This window comes from Spinacia oleracea, chromosome 5 (genome assembly GCF_020520425.1).
Source record: "Spinacia oleracea cultivar Varoflay chromosome 5, BTI_SOV_V1, whole genome shotgun sequence".
In the NCBI taxonomy this organism is placed as follows: domain Eukaryota; kingdom Viridiplantae; phylum Streptophyta; class Magnoliopsida; order Caryophyllales; family Amaranthaceae; genus Spinacia; species Spinacia oleracea.
In genome coordinates, this window is record NC_079491.1 from 1,579,871 (window position 1) to 1,595,877 (window position 16,007).

Here is a 16,007-nt window from a genome sequence, read left to right on the forward strand (position 1 = left end):
TTGCTTGGCTTTGGTTTCTTTTAGCATACTGGTAGAATAATATTATTGACAGTATTTCTGAAGAAAAGTAACAGTATTATTATTCATTTTCTGAGGTACAGCAATGTGCTACCTCATAATGTAATTGTAGTATTATAATTCATTTTCTGAGGTATAGCAATGTGCTACCTCAAATTGTTATTGAATTGTTAAGACATTTGATGAAATTGTTATTGAATTGTTAAGACATTTGATGAAATTGTTATTGAATTGTTAAGACATTTGATGAAATTGTTATTGAATTGTTAAGACATTTGATGAAATTGTTTTTGAATTGTGAAGACATTTGATGAAATTGTTTTTGGATTGTGAAGGCATTTGATGAAATTGTTTTTGAATTGTTAAGACATTTGATGAAATTGTTTTTGAATGAATCTGGCATTGATAAAATCCTGCTCCATGAGTGTAGTAGACTAGTAGTATAGTTGCTAGCTGAAGAGTCAAGACAACCTTTTCCAAACACTTACCTACCGGATCAATTACTCCATACAAATTTGAGACATCGGTAGACTGATTAGCATGCGTAAATTATATTTCCAGGAATATCTCCAATTTTTTACTTGTATAGAAACTATTTTCAATTTTTACTGAATTAAAAGGAATATTTAATTTAAGAATTCTCCAATTACTTGCCAATCACGGTTTCATGTTATCATTGCAAAAAAAATCTAACTAAATGTGAAGTTATTAATGTAGTAACCCGAGGATCACCCGAGTCCAAAAAACTAGTTATACCTTATAACCGGTTGTATTATAGACTTGCAATACTCCTTCCTGAGGATTTCTAAATGTCAAGTGGCTTTGTGACCAAATTGAACACAATTCACCTAATATAATCTCTTTCAAGTATCAACGCAGAGTATTTAAGGTTCAAATGTTCAATAGCACCAAGTGATTCTTATTGATAGTACTAACTAGTAGTGTATTTAAATAACACACTAATTCAGTACCAATAGCAAATTAATTAGTATCAATACGAGTTACTCAAGAGTGATGGATAGCTCAGTTGGTTAGAGCTTTTATCCCGATTTCAGGTGATCCTGAGATCAATTCTAATTGCGTTCATTTTGAACACGTATCATTTTTGACAAAAACTTTCTTATCCCACATTCCCTATTTATTTACCTCATTTCCATTTTGATCCGTGCCTAAAACATTGGCCATTACTTACACACATACACACACATAAAAAAAAAAAAATAGCCCATATATCCTTCATTTCTTCTCCATTAACTAAAGACCAAAATATAAAGACCAAAATCTTCCATGGATCAACCCAGAAATTCCACGATTCCTATTGACCTGACGCAGATAATTTTCTGAGTCCACACTCATAGCCATGCTCTATTTCCCAGTGCCTTTCCCAAATCCTTCATCGTTAAGATTGAGGGAATTGCTAAAACCTGGGATTTTTGTTAATAAGATATTTTCTGGGTAAAATATAATTCGATTCCAATATTTTTCAACAAAATAAACACAGTAGATAGATAGTAATTGAATATTTGAAAGCAATATGGGTCAAAAAATCTCAAAAGATGAATTGGTTTATCAGCAAGTGATTGGGAGTAATATTGATGCAATTAAAGCTCTTTGCACTGAAGGTGCTCGACTTGAGGTAATCATAACTCAATGTTGTGATTATAATTCTGGGTTGCATTTCTGATTATGAATGGATTGAGTATTTGTTTGTCTTACAATTTTATGGATACAATTTATTGGTTTTATTCTGATTCAAGTATAATTTGTCTTTTAATCTTATGGTTGTTATTTTGATTTTGAGTTTTATTGGATTGAGTATAGTTTATCTTTTGATGGTGTGATTATAATTTCTGGGTTGAAACTAGTGGATTGATAAAGAAGGGAAAACTCCATTGATAGTGGCTTCTATGGATCCTAGACTTTATGTTGTGGCCAAGACTTTGATTGAATTGGGTGCAAATGTTAATGCGTATCGCCCTGGTAAGTTTTTTTTTCCCCATTAGTTCTTTGCACGTAAGAGTTGCTTTAGCTTTGCTAGAATGAGTTTATTATGTGTATAGAGAACCACAAAGGGTGGTAATTTATCCCAAATCTTGGGTACACTACTGGAAACTTTAACCAACTAAGCTAGTTGGCATCAATGGCGAATCTAGAGTTTGTTTGAAGTGAATTCAAGTCAATAGAAATGGTAAACATATTGTATATTATATAAATATGACACTATATTATAAATATTGAACATATATATTGTATATAGGTACATGTATTGACCCTCTAAAATTGGTAGATTACATTTGAACTCATATGTTATTTCGCATTTTAACTTGATTCAACAAGGCCTTGTATATTCATGTTTAAGTGTTTAAAAGATATTTAGAGGACTAAGTGGGGTCAATAAACCCCTCTTTTTTGAGCATAACTCCGCCCCTGCTTGGCATCTACATATTGACGCGTCTTAGGATCAAGTTTGATCGAGTAAGTCATGCTTATGTTAGCATAAGTTGAGTGATAATGGGGCTCCTTGGGTGTTCTTGTATATACTGATTTATTAACTCCAGATTTTAATAGGACTTTGTAGGTCAAATTCCAATTGCAAAAAGTATTACTTGTTATCTGTGTGCTGCATTACGTAATACGTTGCTTGTTAGCCAGTCATGTACATAGATTTTTGGGAGTTTGTAATGAGCCAAATTGTAGGACCCCCTTCCCTGGTCATATGGGAATAATACTCCGTAGACTATTATAATGGAAGCTTGGGATTGGCGTGGCAGTAAGTTGACAGTTCATTTGGATTGAGTACTAGAAAAAAAAATATCAAAACTATGCTTTTGTGATCGAGTTAGTGTGAATTTGCAGTGAAGCAGATTTTTATGGAATGTAAATAAGTATCCTTTGAATCAGATTCGAGGAAATGCATTTTCTATGAGATTTCAAAGAGAAAATAGATTAGCAAAAAGAACTAAAAGTTGTGGAAAATAGATTAGAAACTGTGAAAGCATCTATATGTTTCTTATGATTTAAGAATTTATTTCTGTGAGGCTTTTCTTTTCCTTGTTCTTAAATGTTTCCAATTTCATATTAGGGAGTCATGCGGGTACACCTTTGCATCATGCTGCGAAGAGAGGTCTGGACCACACTGTTAAGTTGCTTCTCTTGCATGGAGGTAAATATCAAGGTTCTAGATTGTGTTTAGGAGACTTGAGTAAGTCAAGTGTATGGAATGTCAGTGACGTCACATAAATGATGGGCTCTGTTGAATAAAATTGCAGCTAATCCTTTTGCGAGAAATGATGATTGTCAAACACCGTTAGATTTAGCGAGAACAAAGGGGTACTGCAATGTTGTTCGTACAATTGAGGTGCTTTTTTCCCTTATTTATATGAAACATAGACACGATATTTAGAGATATACTGCTAATTTGCTAAATATGGTTATAATTTAGGCACACATATGCTACTTCTCTAGTGATGTACGTGAGGTTCTGGCGGTCCCAGGCTTCCTCGGGTCTTTGGTGCCGCAACGATTAGCAAGGAGGAGCTCAAAGTAATGCCTCCTTGCCAGTTTGCACTTTGCATGTTTCATCTAGAGATATCCTCTCTATCTATTTTGTTAAAGGGTATTGATAGATGAATGTATTCTTCAAGTTGTACTATGTATTTCTCTGACCTATTTCCCATCTTTTCCAGGAAGTGTTGGGTAGTCGTTGTTCCTTGCGGTCTCCCTAATACAAGGGGGCCTCTGAAATTGGAGCTGGTTGTGTATTCTAGTGCACAGGTATGTAACATATGACTGAGTCTTACACTCTTACCTGGATATTTGTTTGAAACTATAGGCTATGTTTCTGCAGATTATATTCGATTTTCGCCATCCTTGAGAATCTGAGGGTTCTGATTTTGGACTTTTTTAAATACGTAGTAATAGTTTTCTACTTTATTCCATGAGAGCCTTTCTTGTTCTGCTTGACTGAGGTTCGAAAACAAACTAACAAAGAACAAAAGGCTTGGCTAACATTCTGTTACTCTGGCAATTATACTTGGTAAATGGGTTGTCACGATTGGGTTCAATTCTTATTAATTTGATTTTGGTCATATCGAACTGATTAATAATTCATCTCGTCATCAGTTACTTCATTTTAGGTCATTGTGATTTGATGTCAGTTGGCTTGTTATGCAAAAGTCTGAATGTATAATTAATATTTGTCAAGTTAATTACTTAATTCAGTCGGTTATGTTTAGATTGGTAAATTCTGATATTGTGTATAATTCAAGAATGATTCTGGGTAATTTAAATCAGGTAAATGAGTATTTTGCTTGGTCTTGGCAGTAGGCACTATCGAAGAATCTGTATCTTTCTTTTTCTCCTTGACCCTTCAATGTTTATCAGACAAGAATTTTTCTTCTTCCCGTTTTCGAATAAAAGGGAACAAAACAGGAAAAAAGGAACAGAAGAACTCCAGGAAGACATATCTGGTCTTTATTAGGAAGCCTTTTCGAGGACAATAAAGTGATAAACCTCATAGTTGACCTTGCTCTTATGTTCTTAAAATTCATGTTCCAATTTTTTCCTCTGGAGTTATTTTTGGAGAATGATCTTAATGCTTTCCCAATACAATGCTCATATATTCACGTACTTGAAATGCACATGGAAATGTGATTCCCTTTTTTCTAGTTCAAATAGACTACAGGGGCGTTTCAATGTAGGAGTACCGTGATCCAGTTCTTACGTACTACGACTTGGTTTGCATGTGCCGGTTGGAGACCTGCTGGGTGGGTGGTTGAGGGAAAGACTGCTCAGACCTAGCCACCTAGGAACAGTTTTCTGCACGCATGTGTGTAAATTAATACCCTGGTCAGATCTTGTATATCATATTCTTAAATTTCTTAGAATGCGATTTTGCAGCTTTGAGTGATGGAAACCTGAGTTTTCCTTACTTTTGCCATACATGTACATTGTTTTTGTAAAATACTCATTTCGTTACTTTATAAATCACCTATTTTATCTTCTAAAAAAGGTTGTAATAAACAGGATCCGCAGCCTCGTACTGTCATTCCTCTTTGGAAGTCCAACATTGTGGGGCCAAAGTTTCACGAGTCAGACCCCACCTTGACAATTTCCATTGAGTCCACTGGTAAGTTTATAAATTTTAATATTTCTTAATATCTTTTGTTCAGCACTCTTGTTTTTGGCATGACATGCTCTTAGGACAGAGGTATTGCTTCCAGTTATATATATTTGGAGACCTTTTAGTTTAAAATCATCACGATTGTAGGCTTACCAGTGAAACATAATCAATGATTACCACTATCATTGTTGGATTATTTTCACTTCCCCCATTTTTTTAGTTCTTCCATGTTGCCTTTTTTACTGTTTCACTTTCTCATACCCTACTTTGAACATATTCTTATTACTTATATATAAAAACAAATGTTATCCTTGAAATATTTACTTGATTTGTCTCAAAATATATTTTCAAGATATTAATGATCGAAATGGTGCATTGGCAAATGTCAAAGTCAATATGGTAGAACTAACCGGATGAAGTATATGGTAGCTGATTAGCTGTACTGTTTGTGAATTATCAACCTGATGAGTATGTTTTTTATGTTGAATTGTCACCTCCATCCACTTTTTTGCTAGGGTCTATCTTAAATACTTGCTCTTCTACCTTTTTCAGGGACCCGTTATAAATTTTTATCTGATATTGAGGGAGACAAGCATAAACTTGCTCAGTTATTCAGTGCTTGTAAAGGGTTTCTTAAGGTATCTACGCACTGCCATGTTGAACTGATATCCCATAGTTTTTTCTGCCTTGATGACAATCACCTTTATTTTGTTTGGAAATTTTATGACTTCCTGAAAAAAATTCTGTGTGATTTACTTTGCTCAATTTTTTAGTGTGCTAAGTAGCTTTTGAGATTTTCATCTAACCTCTCCCTCCTGCTATATTAGAGCAAACATGAAAGAAAGTGCAACCATTTTTTCCTACATAAAAAGAGAGAAATTTTTGGCGATAGATGGAGCTTAATTTTATCCATATCCCCTCTGTTTCCATTGTCTTCAATGATATTGATATAGGAATGTTTCTGGCCGGATGGAGTAGTCATTCTTTCACAAATATCTAGTAAGACCGAAGATCATTAATTAGAGTTGTGAAGTTATTGAAAAAATATATCCTTGGACCTTGGTTGTTTGCGTTCCAGTGTGATTAAATTTGGGCTTGGTAAATTGAGTACCAGCGATAGGAGAGTGAGAATAAAAATGTTCTATATTTTGGTGTGTAAATGAAATTTTGGTCTGTACTGGTACCAAAATGCATTTTAGGTATAATTTGCAAAAATTGGGGGGAAAAACGAGTTAGCAGAACTTGTAAAATAAGATAGCTTTAACTCCCCTAAGCCCTAACCTTAAACTTCCAAACCATATAACAAGCCTGTTGTCTATAGATAAGTACTTCTTTCTACTTCTGACGCCTTGGATTGGGGTATCTGGGGACCAAATGGCACAGAATATGCACCTGCATGTCCTAGTTTACTGGTTGTAAGTCTTATATATGAATGCCAAACTTACCGCCTATAAAACTTAGGTAGCTGTCCTGTCATCTGGAATTTATAGCTCATGGCCTCTGATGGTCTCGTGGATCTTACAATGTTTAACTGTAAAATGATATAGCCTGTAGCTTGGATCTAAGGGTTGTTCCAACTTCCAACCTATTGAAGTGAAATAATTCACCTGTGTATCTCAAACATTCAACATCCTGATTGTAGCAGGGAAGAATTTATGCTATAACCAATAGTGCTCAGTCCCGAACAAGGCTACATGGTAGGTAATTCGATGTTTCTGGAAGGCCATGACTCTTTACGGACAGTTTGTAGTAGTACCGAAAACCAAACTCTAGCTACTAGTAAGTTATGGCTCCCAACTTTTCATGCCTCCCAGTAATACATAGTTATGCATGAATATTACTCCCTCCGTTCCTAAATAATTGTCCTATTTGGAAGAATGCACGGGATTAATAAAAATGAGAAGTGTGTAAGAAAAACAATGATTGAGAGTGTTTTTTTGGGGAAAGGATAGAGTAGATAATTGTTTATTGATAAAGTACAAATAAAAGTGGATGTGGGGATCGCAAAGTGGGAAAAGTGTAGAATGTGTAAGAAAAAACAATCATGATTTAAGTGTATGTCCAAATATGGAAAGTGGATACTTATTAGAGAACGCTATAAATAGAAACAAAACACTTATTTAGGAACGGAAGAGTATTCTGAAACTACTGAAGCTGAAGCCTATATCCACTGTAGGTTGGGTTATGAGATTACTAAAGCAGTAAAGCCTCCTTTAGTTCACGTCTATAACTTCTGGTATGTAAATACTTTGCTCAGTCAAAGCTTTTGGCAATAGCTCATTAGTGGTTACAGTCCTGAACCTCACATAAATCATTTTTATGATGCCATCCTCATTGTAGCTAGAAGCCTAGAACTGAATGCCTTTTAGTTTACAGGTTATCCTAGCTGTAGTTCAATGTTACCTGATTCCCTAGTATGAGACTTGGTACGGGTACGCAATTCGCTACTTAATTTGCTAAAGTAGACCAAAATTGGACCATTTTCATATTATAATTCGCCTTTTCGGTACGCAGTTCGTGGGGTGATTAGAGAATTAGGTAACACTGTTCCTGCATCCCCCAGACCAAATTTTTTGTGCAATTAGCAGTGCTCCTTGGCCTTAAAACCTAGAGCCAATTGCTAATGGCTTCGAAGGTAGCTAGAATCAGGAGTCTAGTCAAATTTGTTTTTGGTGGAAAATGTTATTTCTAGTCTCTCTTTTGGCACATGATCACTGGTCTTTGCCTGCAATGTACTTGGTTGTCTTTTCCTTATTAGCTTTTGAGCTTCTCCTTCACAATATGAATATTTTTTTTCCGTAGCAAATATTTGCAACCTCCCTTTAGCATGGGAGTTAGTTTTCAAACCAATGCAACAAGGAGGTTTGAGCTAATTATATTATATGACTATCTGTGCTGATATTACTTTAGGCATTGACTTTTTGTTTGTAGGTAGTAGTAGTAGTAGTACCCCAGCCATGCTCGTTCTTTAGTATATCTATGAAAAAATATTGGAAAATCTAGCTGATTAACTAATCTCCAATTTCTACGTAGTCAATTGTTAAGAAACTTGACAAGTAATATTGCAGCATTAACTAAATGTTTTGACATTAAAGACAAATATGGAGAATATGTTTAGGAAGGAAGTTTCAGAATTTTAGGAGAAAGATTTTGTGTTGGCGGGAGCCGCTTTAGCCCTGTTCTTTTCTTTTGAGCCTGTTCTTTTCTTTTGAGCTGAGCTGAGCTAGAGCTTAACTTAACTGAATATTACAGAATTGAAATAAATAATAAATGACAAATGATAAATAGTAATTATTTTTTTTGAGGGTAATAAATAGTAATTATTAATAATAATTACTAAATAATATTAATAAATGATAAATAATAATAATAATAATAATAATAATAATAATAATAAAAATAATAACAATAATAAGTTGAACTGAAAAATAAGCCCTGAAACTGAAATTAAGCCAAAAAAACAGTGCCTTAGTATAGTATAGAGTTGGGAGACATGTAAGAATGGTGAAAGGAGTTTTCAGATAAAAACAGTTATAAAGTGAACTGCATATTTTTCTTTTTACTTGTTTATCAGATTTTCTGCAAATCAAGTCACAGGATTTTCTGAAAATGTCAATGTTATACTTGTTCAGACTTTGATCCCCTCTGAAATTATTGATCTAGGTTATGCCTTCTTCACAACCAGAAGCTAACACAGGCAACCAGCCAGAATTTTCAGCAGGCCCGGATTCTCAGTCAAGTTCTGCTACAAATGGTTGGGGTGATCTTGACAGTAATGCTACTCACACTGAGTGTGGTCCATCTAGTGGCCCGCCTCCCGGTAAAGCAAGCTGCAACGGATGGGCCGATGAACCCGCAGCACAAGAACTAAACGGATGGGCCAATGAACCCGCAGCACAAGAATTAAACGGATGGGCCGATGAACCCACAGCACAAGAATTAAACGGATGGGCTAGTGCTGCTGATCCAGGCCCATCCATGCGGCCCGCAGACGGTCCTACTACAATTGTTGCCTCAGAACCCGTCTCTTCAGCTCCATCAGCTCCTCCCTTACCCGTGGACACCGTGGTTGACGGGCCTATCCATTATCCAGCTGTCGATGTGGGGCCCGTTGACGTGTCTGTCACCGGTACCAAAGCAACAGGTAAAAACGACGAGTCTTGTTGTGTGATATGTTGGGATGGCCCGGTAGAGGGGGCTTGCATTCCTTGTGGTCATATGGCTGGATGTATGTCTTGTTTATCAGAGATCAAATCCAAGAAAGGGGTTTGCCCGGTTTGTCGGGCCAAGATTGACCAGGTTATCAGATTGTATGCTGTTTGAAAGGGGGCTTGACTAAATAATTTTTTGCCACTTTGTACAATTGAATCTTATTGTATAGTCAGTAATCATAATGTTTCGGAAAAGAATGCTGTAAATATATTTTAAGTCATGCTTCCTTATCGAAGCTGGACTTCGTAGTTGTCAACAGCAATTTGAGGATTTACAAACTAAATAAACTACCATATCCAAATCCTGATTTAAGAAATCAAAGACAAAATACAATAATAAATCAACAGTGAGATTAGAATAAATAATACAATAATAAATCAACAGTGAGATTAGAATAAATAATACAATAATAAATCAACAGTGAGATTAGAATAACAAATCCAAATACAAATCTAAACGGGCTGAGCCCAGTCAGGCCCACTCTAGATCGTGTTGGGTCGGGTTGGGATGAAAAGTTAAAAACCCGGGCCCGGACTAGGTCTATTAGCTACCAGACCGGGTCGGGGCTCGTGCCTAAGCCTAATTTTACTAAATTTAGCGTGCTTTTTCCAAAAAAATCGGCCCAGGCCCTGCCCACGACTTCATGCTCGTGTCGGGCCGAGCTTTTTTCGTGCATGTGCCGGGCAGGGCTTTTTCCATGCCGGGTCGAGTATCGGGCCAGCTCGGTCCATAGCCATCTTTAATCTGCAGGCCAACAACCTCAATCTGCCGATTCTACGGTGTGTGTAGTCTGCTGGGAAGCTCCGAAGCTCCAGTTAAAGGAGCGTGCATCCCTTTGTGGGCACGTGATTTAATTTTACACCTATCTACGTACTACTCGGCTTAATTACCCTAAAACAAAATTTAATTTCAATTCCTAACAGAATCTAATGGAAAATCACTATTATCCTCTCAAAAAAATTAAATAAATTTCTTTTGACAGCAGATAAAGGATAGTTTTTTATTTTTTTACCAAAGAAAATTAAGGATAGTTTTATAGAAACACTAATACTTTATACTTTTAAAGCCCTAAACCTTCCTAAACTCTACCAGTTACCGTTTGTTTACTTGTGAAAAGGTTTACTTGTGAAAAGGTTTACCTTTGAAATATATTTCCTCTGTTCTCATTCACACATGCTCCTTTAACTTTCTTTTGTGATTTATGCTTAAGAAAAAACATAGTCGTGTGGGTCTTATTAGATTCGTCTCAATAAATAATTTTTAAATAATATCAAATTTTTATAATTTTTTCTTATCTATAATGAAAGATATTAATGTTTGAAATCGTGCATTGGCAAACGTGCCTAAATAATTGTGTCATTTAAAAAAGAGAACTGAGGAAATAGTACAAAGGGGAAGTGGAATATAATACTTATTTTTGTTTTGTTGTGTTTCAATATATTTTTTAATTAATATAGTATATGAGAAATTAGAAACCTTAATAGTCAAAAATAGAAACATGACTATAATTTTGGGACGCCCGATATTTTGGGACGAAGGGAGTACGTACTACTCGGCTTAATTGCCCTTAAAACAAACTTTAATTTCCTAAGATAATCTAATAGAAAATCATTATATATTATCCTCTCAAAAAAATTAAAAAAATAAATAATACTCCCTCCATCCCAAAATATAGTAATAATAATGTGGTTCGATATTTAATGTTTGTACGTACTAGAGTAATAATAATTGAGAAAAGAATAGTTTCTTTTGACAGCAGAAAAGGATAGTTTTTTTTTTTTTACGAAGGAAATTAAAGATAGTTTTATAGAAACAATAATACTTCTAAACTTCTAAAGCCCTAAACCTTCCTAAACTCTACCAGGTACCGTTTGTTTACTTGTGAAAATGTATACTTATCTTTTTATAAATATACTCAAATTGCTTTGCTTAAATATAAATTTCTTTGTAATCACGTACTATCAAAAGAAATCATGACACTCCCTCCGTTTCTTTTTGTTCTTTACGTTTGGCCTTTATTAACGTCTAATTACTGTATATTAAGATTTCTCTGTTTTTTTATTTAAACAAGAAAATTTGCTTTTATTTATAATGTTTACACTTTTATCAAAAATCTGATATTTGAAAAATGAAAAAAAATTAATGTCTCATTAGAATTTTGATAGAATATTAAAGCATTTATTAATATAAAAGGAAATGTAAAAAACATTTTAAAACACTCAAAAATAAAAACGTAAAAAACAAAGAGAAGGGAGAGTGTTTTTTTTTTTTTAACAGGAGAAAAGGATAGTTTTTTTTTTTTTTTTTTTACGAGAGAAAATTAAGGATAGTTTTATAGAAACATAAATACTTCTAAAGCCCTAAACCTTCCTAAACTCTACTAGTTACCGTTTGTTTACTTGTTATTTGTTAAAAGGTTTACTTATCTTTTTATAAATAAATACTCACATTACTCGGCTTAATTCAAAGAGTAATCACATACTAGAAAATAATCCAAAGAGTAATCACATACTAGGAAAAAAAGAAATCATTCATAAACACAAACAAACAATTTATGATGGAAACAAACCCAGAAAAATCAATAATGGAAGATGGTGAAAAGAAACTCAAAGATCTTCCACAAGTGTTACAAGACATGATCAATGCGAATTTCGATTCGACATGGGGTGCTGGATCAAAAGATGATCATCCCTATTTTTGTGTAGATTGTAAAGGAAGAAGTTTGAGCGAGTTAGAAATCAAAGAAACTTGTAAACCGAAACAACATCGTGTTTTAAGGGCAATGAAGTGTTCAAAAGTGTATGGTTTTCAGGTAAAAGAATTGGATTTGATTAATGATGTAGTTGACATAAATGGGGTTTGTAGGTATTCAATTAACCAGAATTATATTTGCTATCCAAAAAGGAGAACAACAAACAAACCTAGTTATAATAACCCTAATAAGGGTTGTGCTTATTGTATGGATTGTTTGAAGATTGGGGATGAGAAAGGATTTGTGTTTTGTTCGATTATGTGTAAGCTTCTTTGTTCGAATGATCAACTTCAACATTATCAGAATAATCAAGTTGGTTGTTCGAATGATCGACGACTGCAACAATATCAGAATAATCAACTAGGGTTGCAGTCTTTCTCGACGAAGAACCGCAACAACAATAGCAAGAACAAGATGAAGAAGAATACTCAACTAGGGTTGCAGTCTTTTTCGACGAACAAGAATACTCAACTAGGGTTGCAGTCTTCTTTTCCGACGAACAAGAGTACTCAACTAGGGTTGCAGTCTTCTTTTTCGACGAATAAGAATACTCAACTAGGGTTGCAGTCTTCTTTTTCGACGAACAAGAATACTCATCTAGGGTTGCAGTCTTCTTTTTCGACGAACAAGAATACTCATCTAGGGTTGCATTCTTCTTTTTCGACGAACAAGAATACTCAACTAGGGTTGCAGTCTTCTATTTCGACGAACAAGAATACTCAACTAGGGTTGCATTCTTCTTTTTCGACGAACAAGAACACTAAACTAGGGTTGCATTCTTCTTTTTCGACGAACAAGAACACTCAACTAGGGTTGCAGTCTTTTTCGACGAACACTCAACTAGGGTTGCAGTCTTTTTCGACGAACAAGAATACTCAACTAGGGTTGCGGTCTTTTTCGACGAAGAAGCGCAAGAAAAATAGCAAGAACAAGACGAAGAACAAGAAGAAGAGAAAGAAGGAGAATATAATTGGAGAGAAAGTTGTTAGTCTTGAGGGAAAAGGAAAAAGAAGCAGTTCTAAGTATAAGATTCATCATAAGAAGAGGAAATTAGTGAGAGAGAATTATACGAAGAATAAGAAGCAGAATGTATCAAATGTTAACGATGGAAAAATTGAAGAAAAAATTGAAGAAGAATTGGTTACAGAGATGGATCAGATAAACAATAGTTTGAGGAAGAGAAGTAGGAAAGGAGTTCATCGAATTCCGTGCAGAGCTCCTATGTTTTGATTCTAATTATACTAAGCCCTAATTAAACCACGCATTAACTTTATGGTCAGTCGTAAATTCACTAGTTATGTTATATATATGTTGTTAGGGAGAAATTAAGATTGATTAATATGAATAATACATTATTATGTTTTTTTAATTTTTAAGTATTCAATTAGTAGTATAGATCGATCAAGTTATATATTCTCAATCCAATTTGTATAGGATTTATATTAATTAAGTGTTCTTTCTTTGTTTGCAATTATAATACAAGTAGAGATGATTACTCCATAATCAATATATTTGAGATTTTTAGTTATCTGTTTATTGATTCAGTCGACTATATTTATTTAAATATGTCACGTGTTTCTTAATTTTTATATCTCACTACTCATTTTGGAGAACGTAGTGCATGCTAATTGTAATACGGAGCATATTAATATATGAATTGTTGTCTGATACTCACTCAGTCTCGAAATACTCGCACCGCTTTTCAATTAATATAAAATTTTGACCGTAAATTCACATTGTTCTATACGTACAACAACAAAAAAAAAAAAAAAAAAGTAATCATATAAGATCTTGTTATATTGGTCTTGTTATGTTTTTTTTTTTCAGAATATCAACTTTTTAAATAATTTTTTCACATACGAAATTGAATAATAAGAGCATTTATAATGGTAAGCTAGTTTGACAATTAGCTTGTTATGCCATATAAGATTTCAAGCTATTTTATTGTCTAGCTAATTTATGCTCCAATGGCTAGCAAATAGCTTGTTATTTAAATTGGTCCTACTTGTTCCATTTGTCAATTATTTATTTGGCAAATTTGGGAGCTAGTTATTATCTTCACTCCAATGGTCTAGCTATTAGTTTGAAACTTTTATAAATTTCAACCTCATTGGAGATGCTCTATGTGGTTAAATATTGCATTAGAGTCCGTGCAAATAGTAAACTTGTAAAAGGGCAAAGTTAAGGACACCATAGTTGTCAATTTTGATGTGAGACTTTATTAGGGTATTTTCCCTTAATAATATACTCCGTATTTGTTCTATCCTAAAATGTTATGACTTTTTACACTATACTTATTCTACTCTGGTTATTGTTGGTGATATATACGTAAGATAAACATAGTTATGCGGAATTCTGATAGATCTGCTCAGTGTGTATTTTTAATATAATTTTTACTTGAAATTTTAAAAAGAATCACTACAAGAAATTGTACTATTAACGACGGGAAATCCCGTCGCGAAAGGCCAATAATCGTTGATTAACGACGGGATTTCCTGTCGCGAACCCGTCATAAAAGGGGGCCGTCGTTAATAGAAATCCCGTCGTAAACCCGTCGTAAAAGACATTTGCGACGGTTATTCCTGTCATTGTTTGGTTGTTAGCCCCGTCGCAAAAGGCTTTTGCGACGGGATTTTTAACCCGTCGTAATTAGGTTGTCGTTAAAGATACAAATTCTTGTAGTGAATTAAGGATATTAATTAATTAAAAAGTTGTGCATTAACATGCATGAGAGTAACCAACGTTACGAGTAAAAACGAAAGGATGAATTACACATACTTCGTAATACATTGACTAAATATGTCTTTGCCAAGTTATTTCAACGTGTGGAATTTTGCGTTTTCACATAAACGAAGGTTCCTTGAATATTTTATTTAAGTTATGCTTGCAAACTTCATATGCATACATCAACCAAGTTCACACAATCACACATAAACAACTGGTTTACTTTACGTAATATCATTCTACACAATTTTTGGTTTACAATTTGACCTTTTAAAAACGAAAGTTCCTCGACTTAGGATACAAACTTCGAACACATTAATTCTATGAAAAATTTAAAAAAATACAAATATCTTTGAGTCATTATCAGTTTGTTTGTATTAGTGGGATGTTCTTTATTTTTTTAATTAATAAGTGGAATGTTTTTCAAAACGATGTGTTTGGTATGAAACTTTGGACGACATCATGTTTAGACGTCGAGTTTTTACACCTAAGAGGGAAGGGAAAAGACTTTAGAGTAAGCATAATATTATTTCAAGTGATTGGAAAATCAAATGCATTTTAGAAAATAGTTAAGTTCATTACAAGTGGGGGTGTGTAAAAATTGGTCCAGATCGAAAAAATGGACCGGACCGACCCAGACCGGACCAATTGCCGGGTCAAAAATATCAATTTTCGGTCTTCGGTCCAGTCCGGTCCGGCCGGTCCGAACCCCGATTTTGGACCGGATCGATTTTTCCTTCATAAAATATAATATAACTATTTAAAAATTTAATTCTTTCTTTAATATGTTGTAAATATTACTATATTGTGATATATTTTATTTTAGCTTTCGGAAAAGGCCTTAAACAATTGGTTTTTAAATATATATTTTATCTTTTTTACCATAATTTTTAGAAAATATAAAAAAGTATATAGAAATAGGTCTACAACTGGTCCAAACCGGTCCTGTCCGGATTTTAGATCGATTTTTCCGGTTCGGTCCAAATATAATCGGTCCGGTCTTCGGGTCTTGAATTATCAAATTTTCGGTCTTCGGTCCGGTCCGGTTTTGGACTGATGAACACCCTAGTTACAACTTACAAGTATAAGATGCTGTTATTTTTTTTTGCTTAATTTCAATTTCAGGGCTTATTTTTCAGTTGCCGTCATTTTGGCTTTCAGACCAACAAAATTACGGAG

At 34.2% G+C, this 16,007-nt stretch overlaps 1 protein-coding gene across 1 annotated transcript; it reads left to right on the forward strand.

The window, feature by feature from the left end:
• Window positions 1-1,201: 1,201 nt before the first annotated feature.
• On the forward strand, window positions 1,202-9,639 carry LOC110794313 (putative E3 ubiquitin-protein ligase XBAT35). The gene is made up of 9 exons (XM_021999267.2): window positions 1,202-1,654; window positions 1,884-1,998; window positions 3,101-3,181; window positions 3,288-3,376; window positions 3,461-3,561; window positions 3,705-3,792; window positions 5,044-5,146; window positions 5,693-5,778; window positions 8,804-9,639. Exons 1-9 carry the CDS (start codon window positions 1,553-1,555, stop codon window positions 9,461-9,463), a joined length of 1,425 nt encoding a protein of 474 aa, XP_021854959.2. The 5' UTR covers window positions 1,202-1,552; the 3' UTR covers window positions 9,464-9,639.
• The last annotated feature ends 6,368 nt before the right edge of the window (window positions 9,640-16,007 follow it).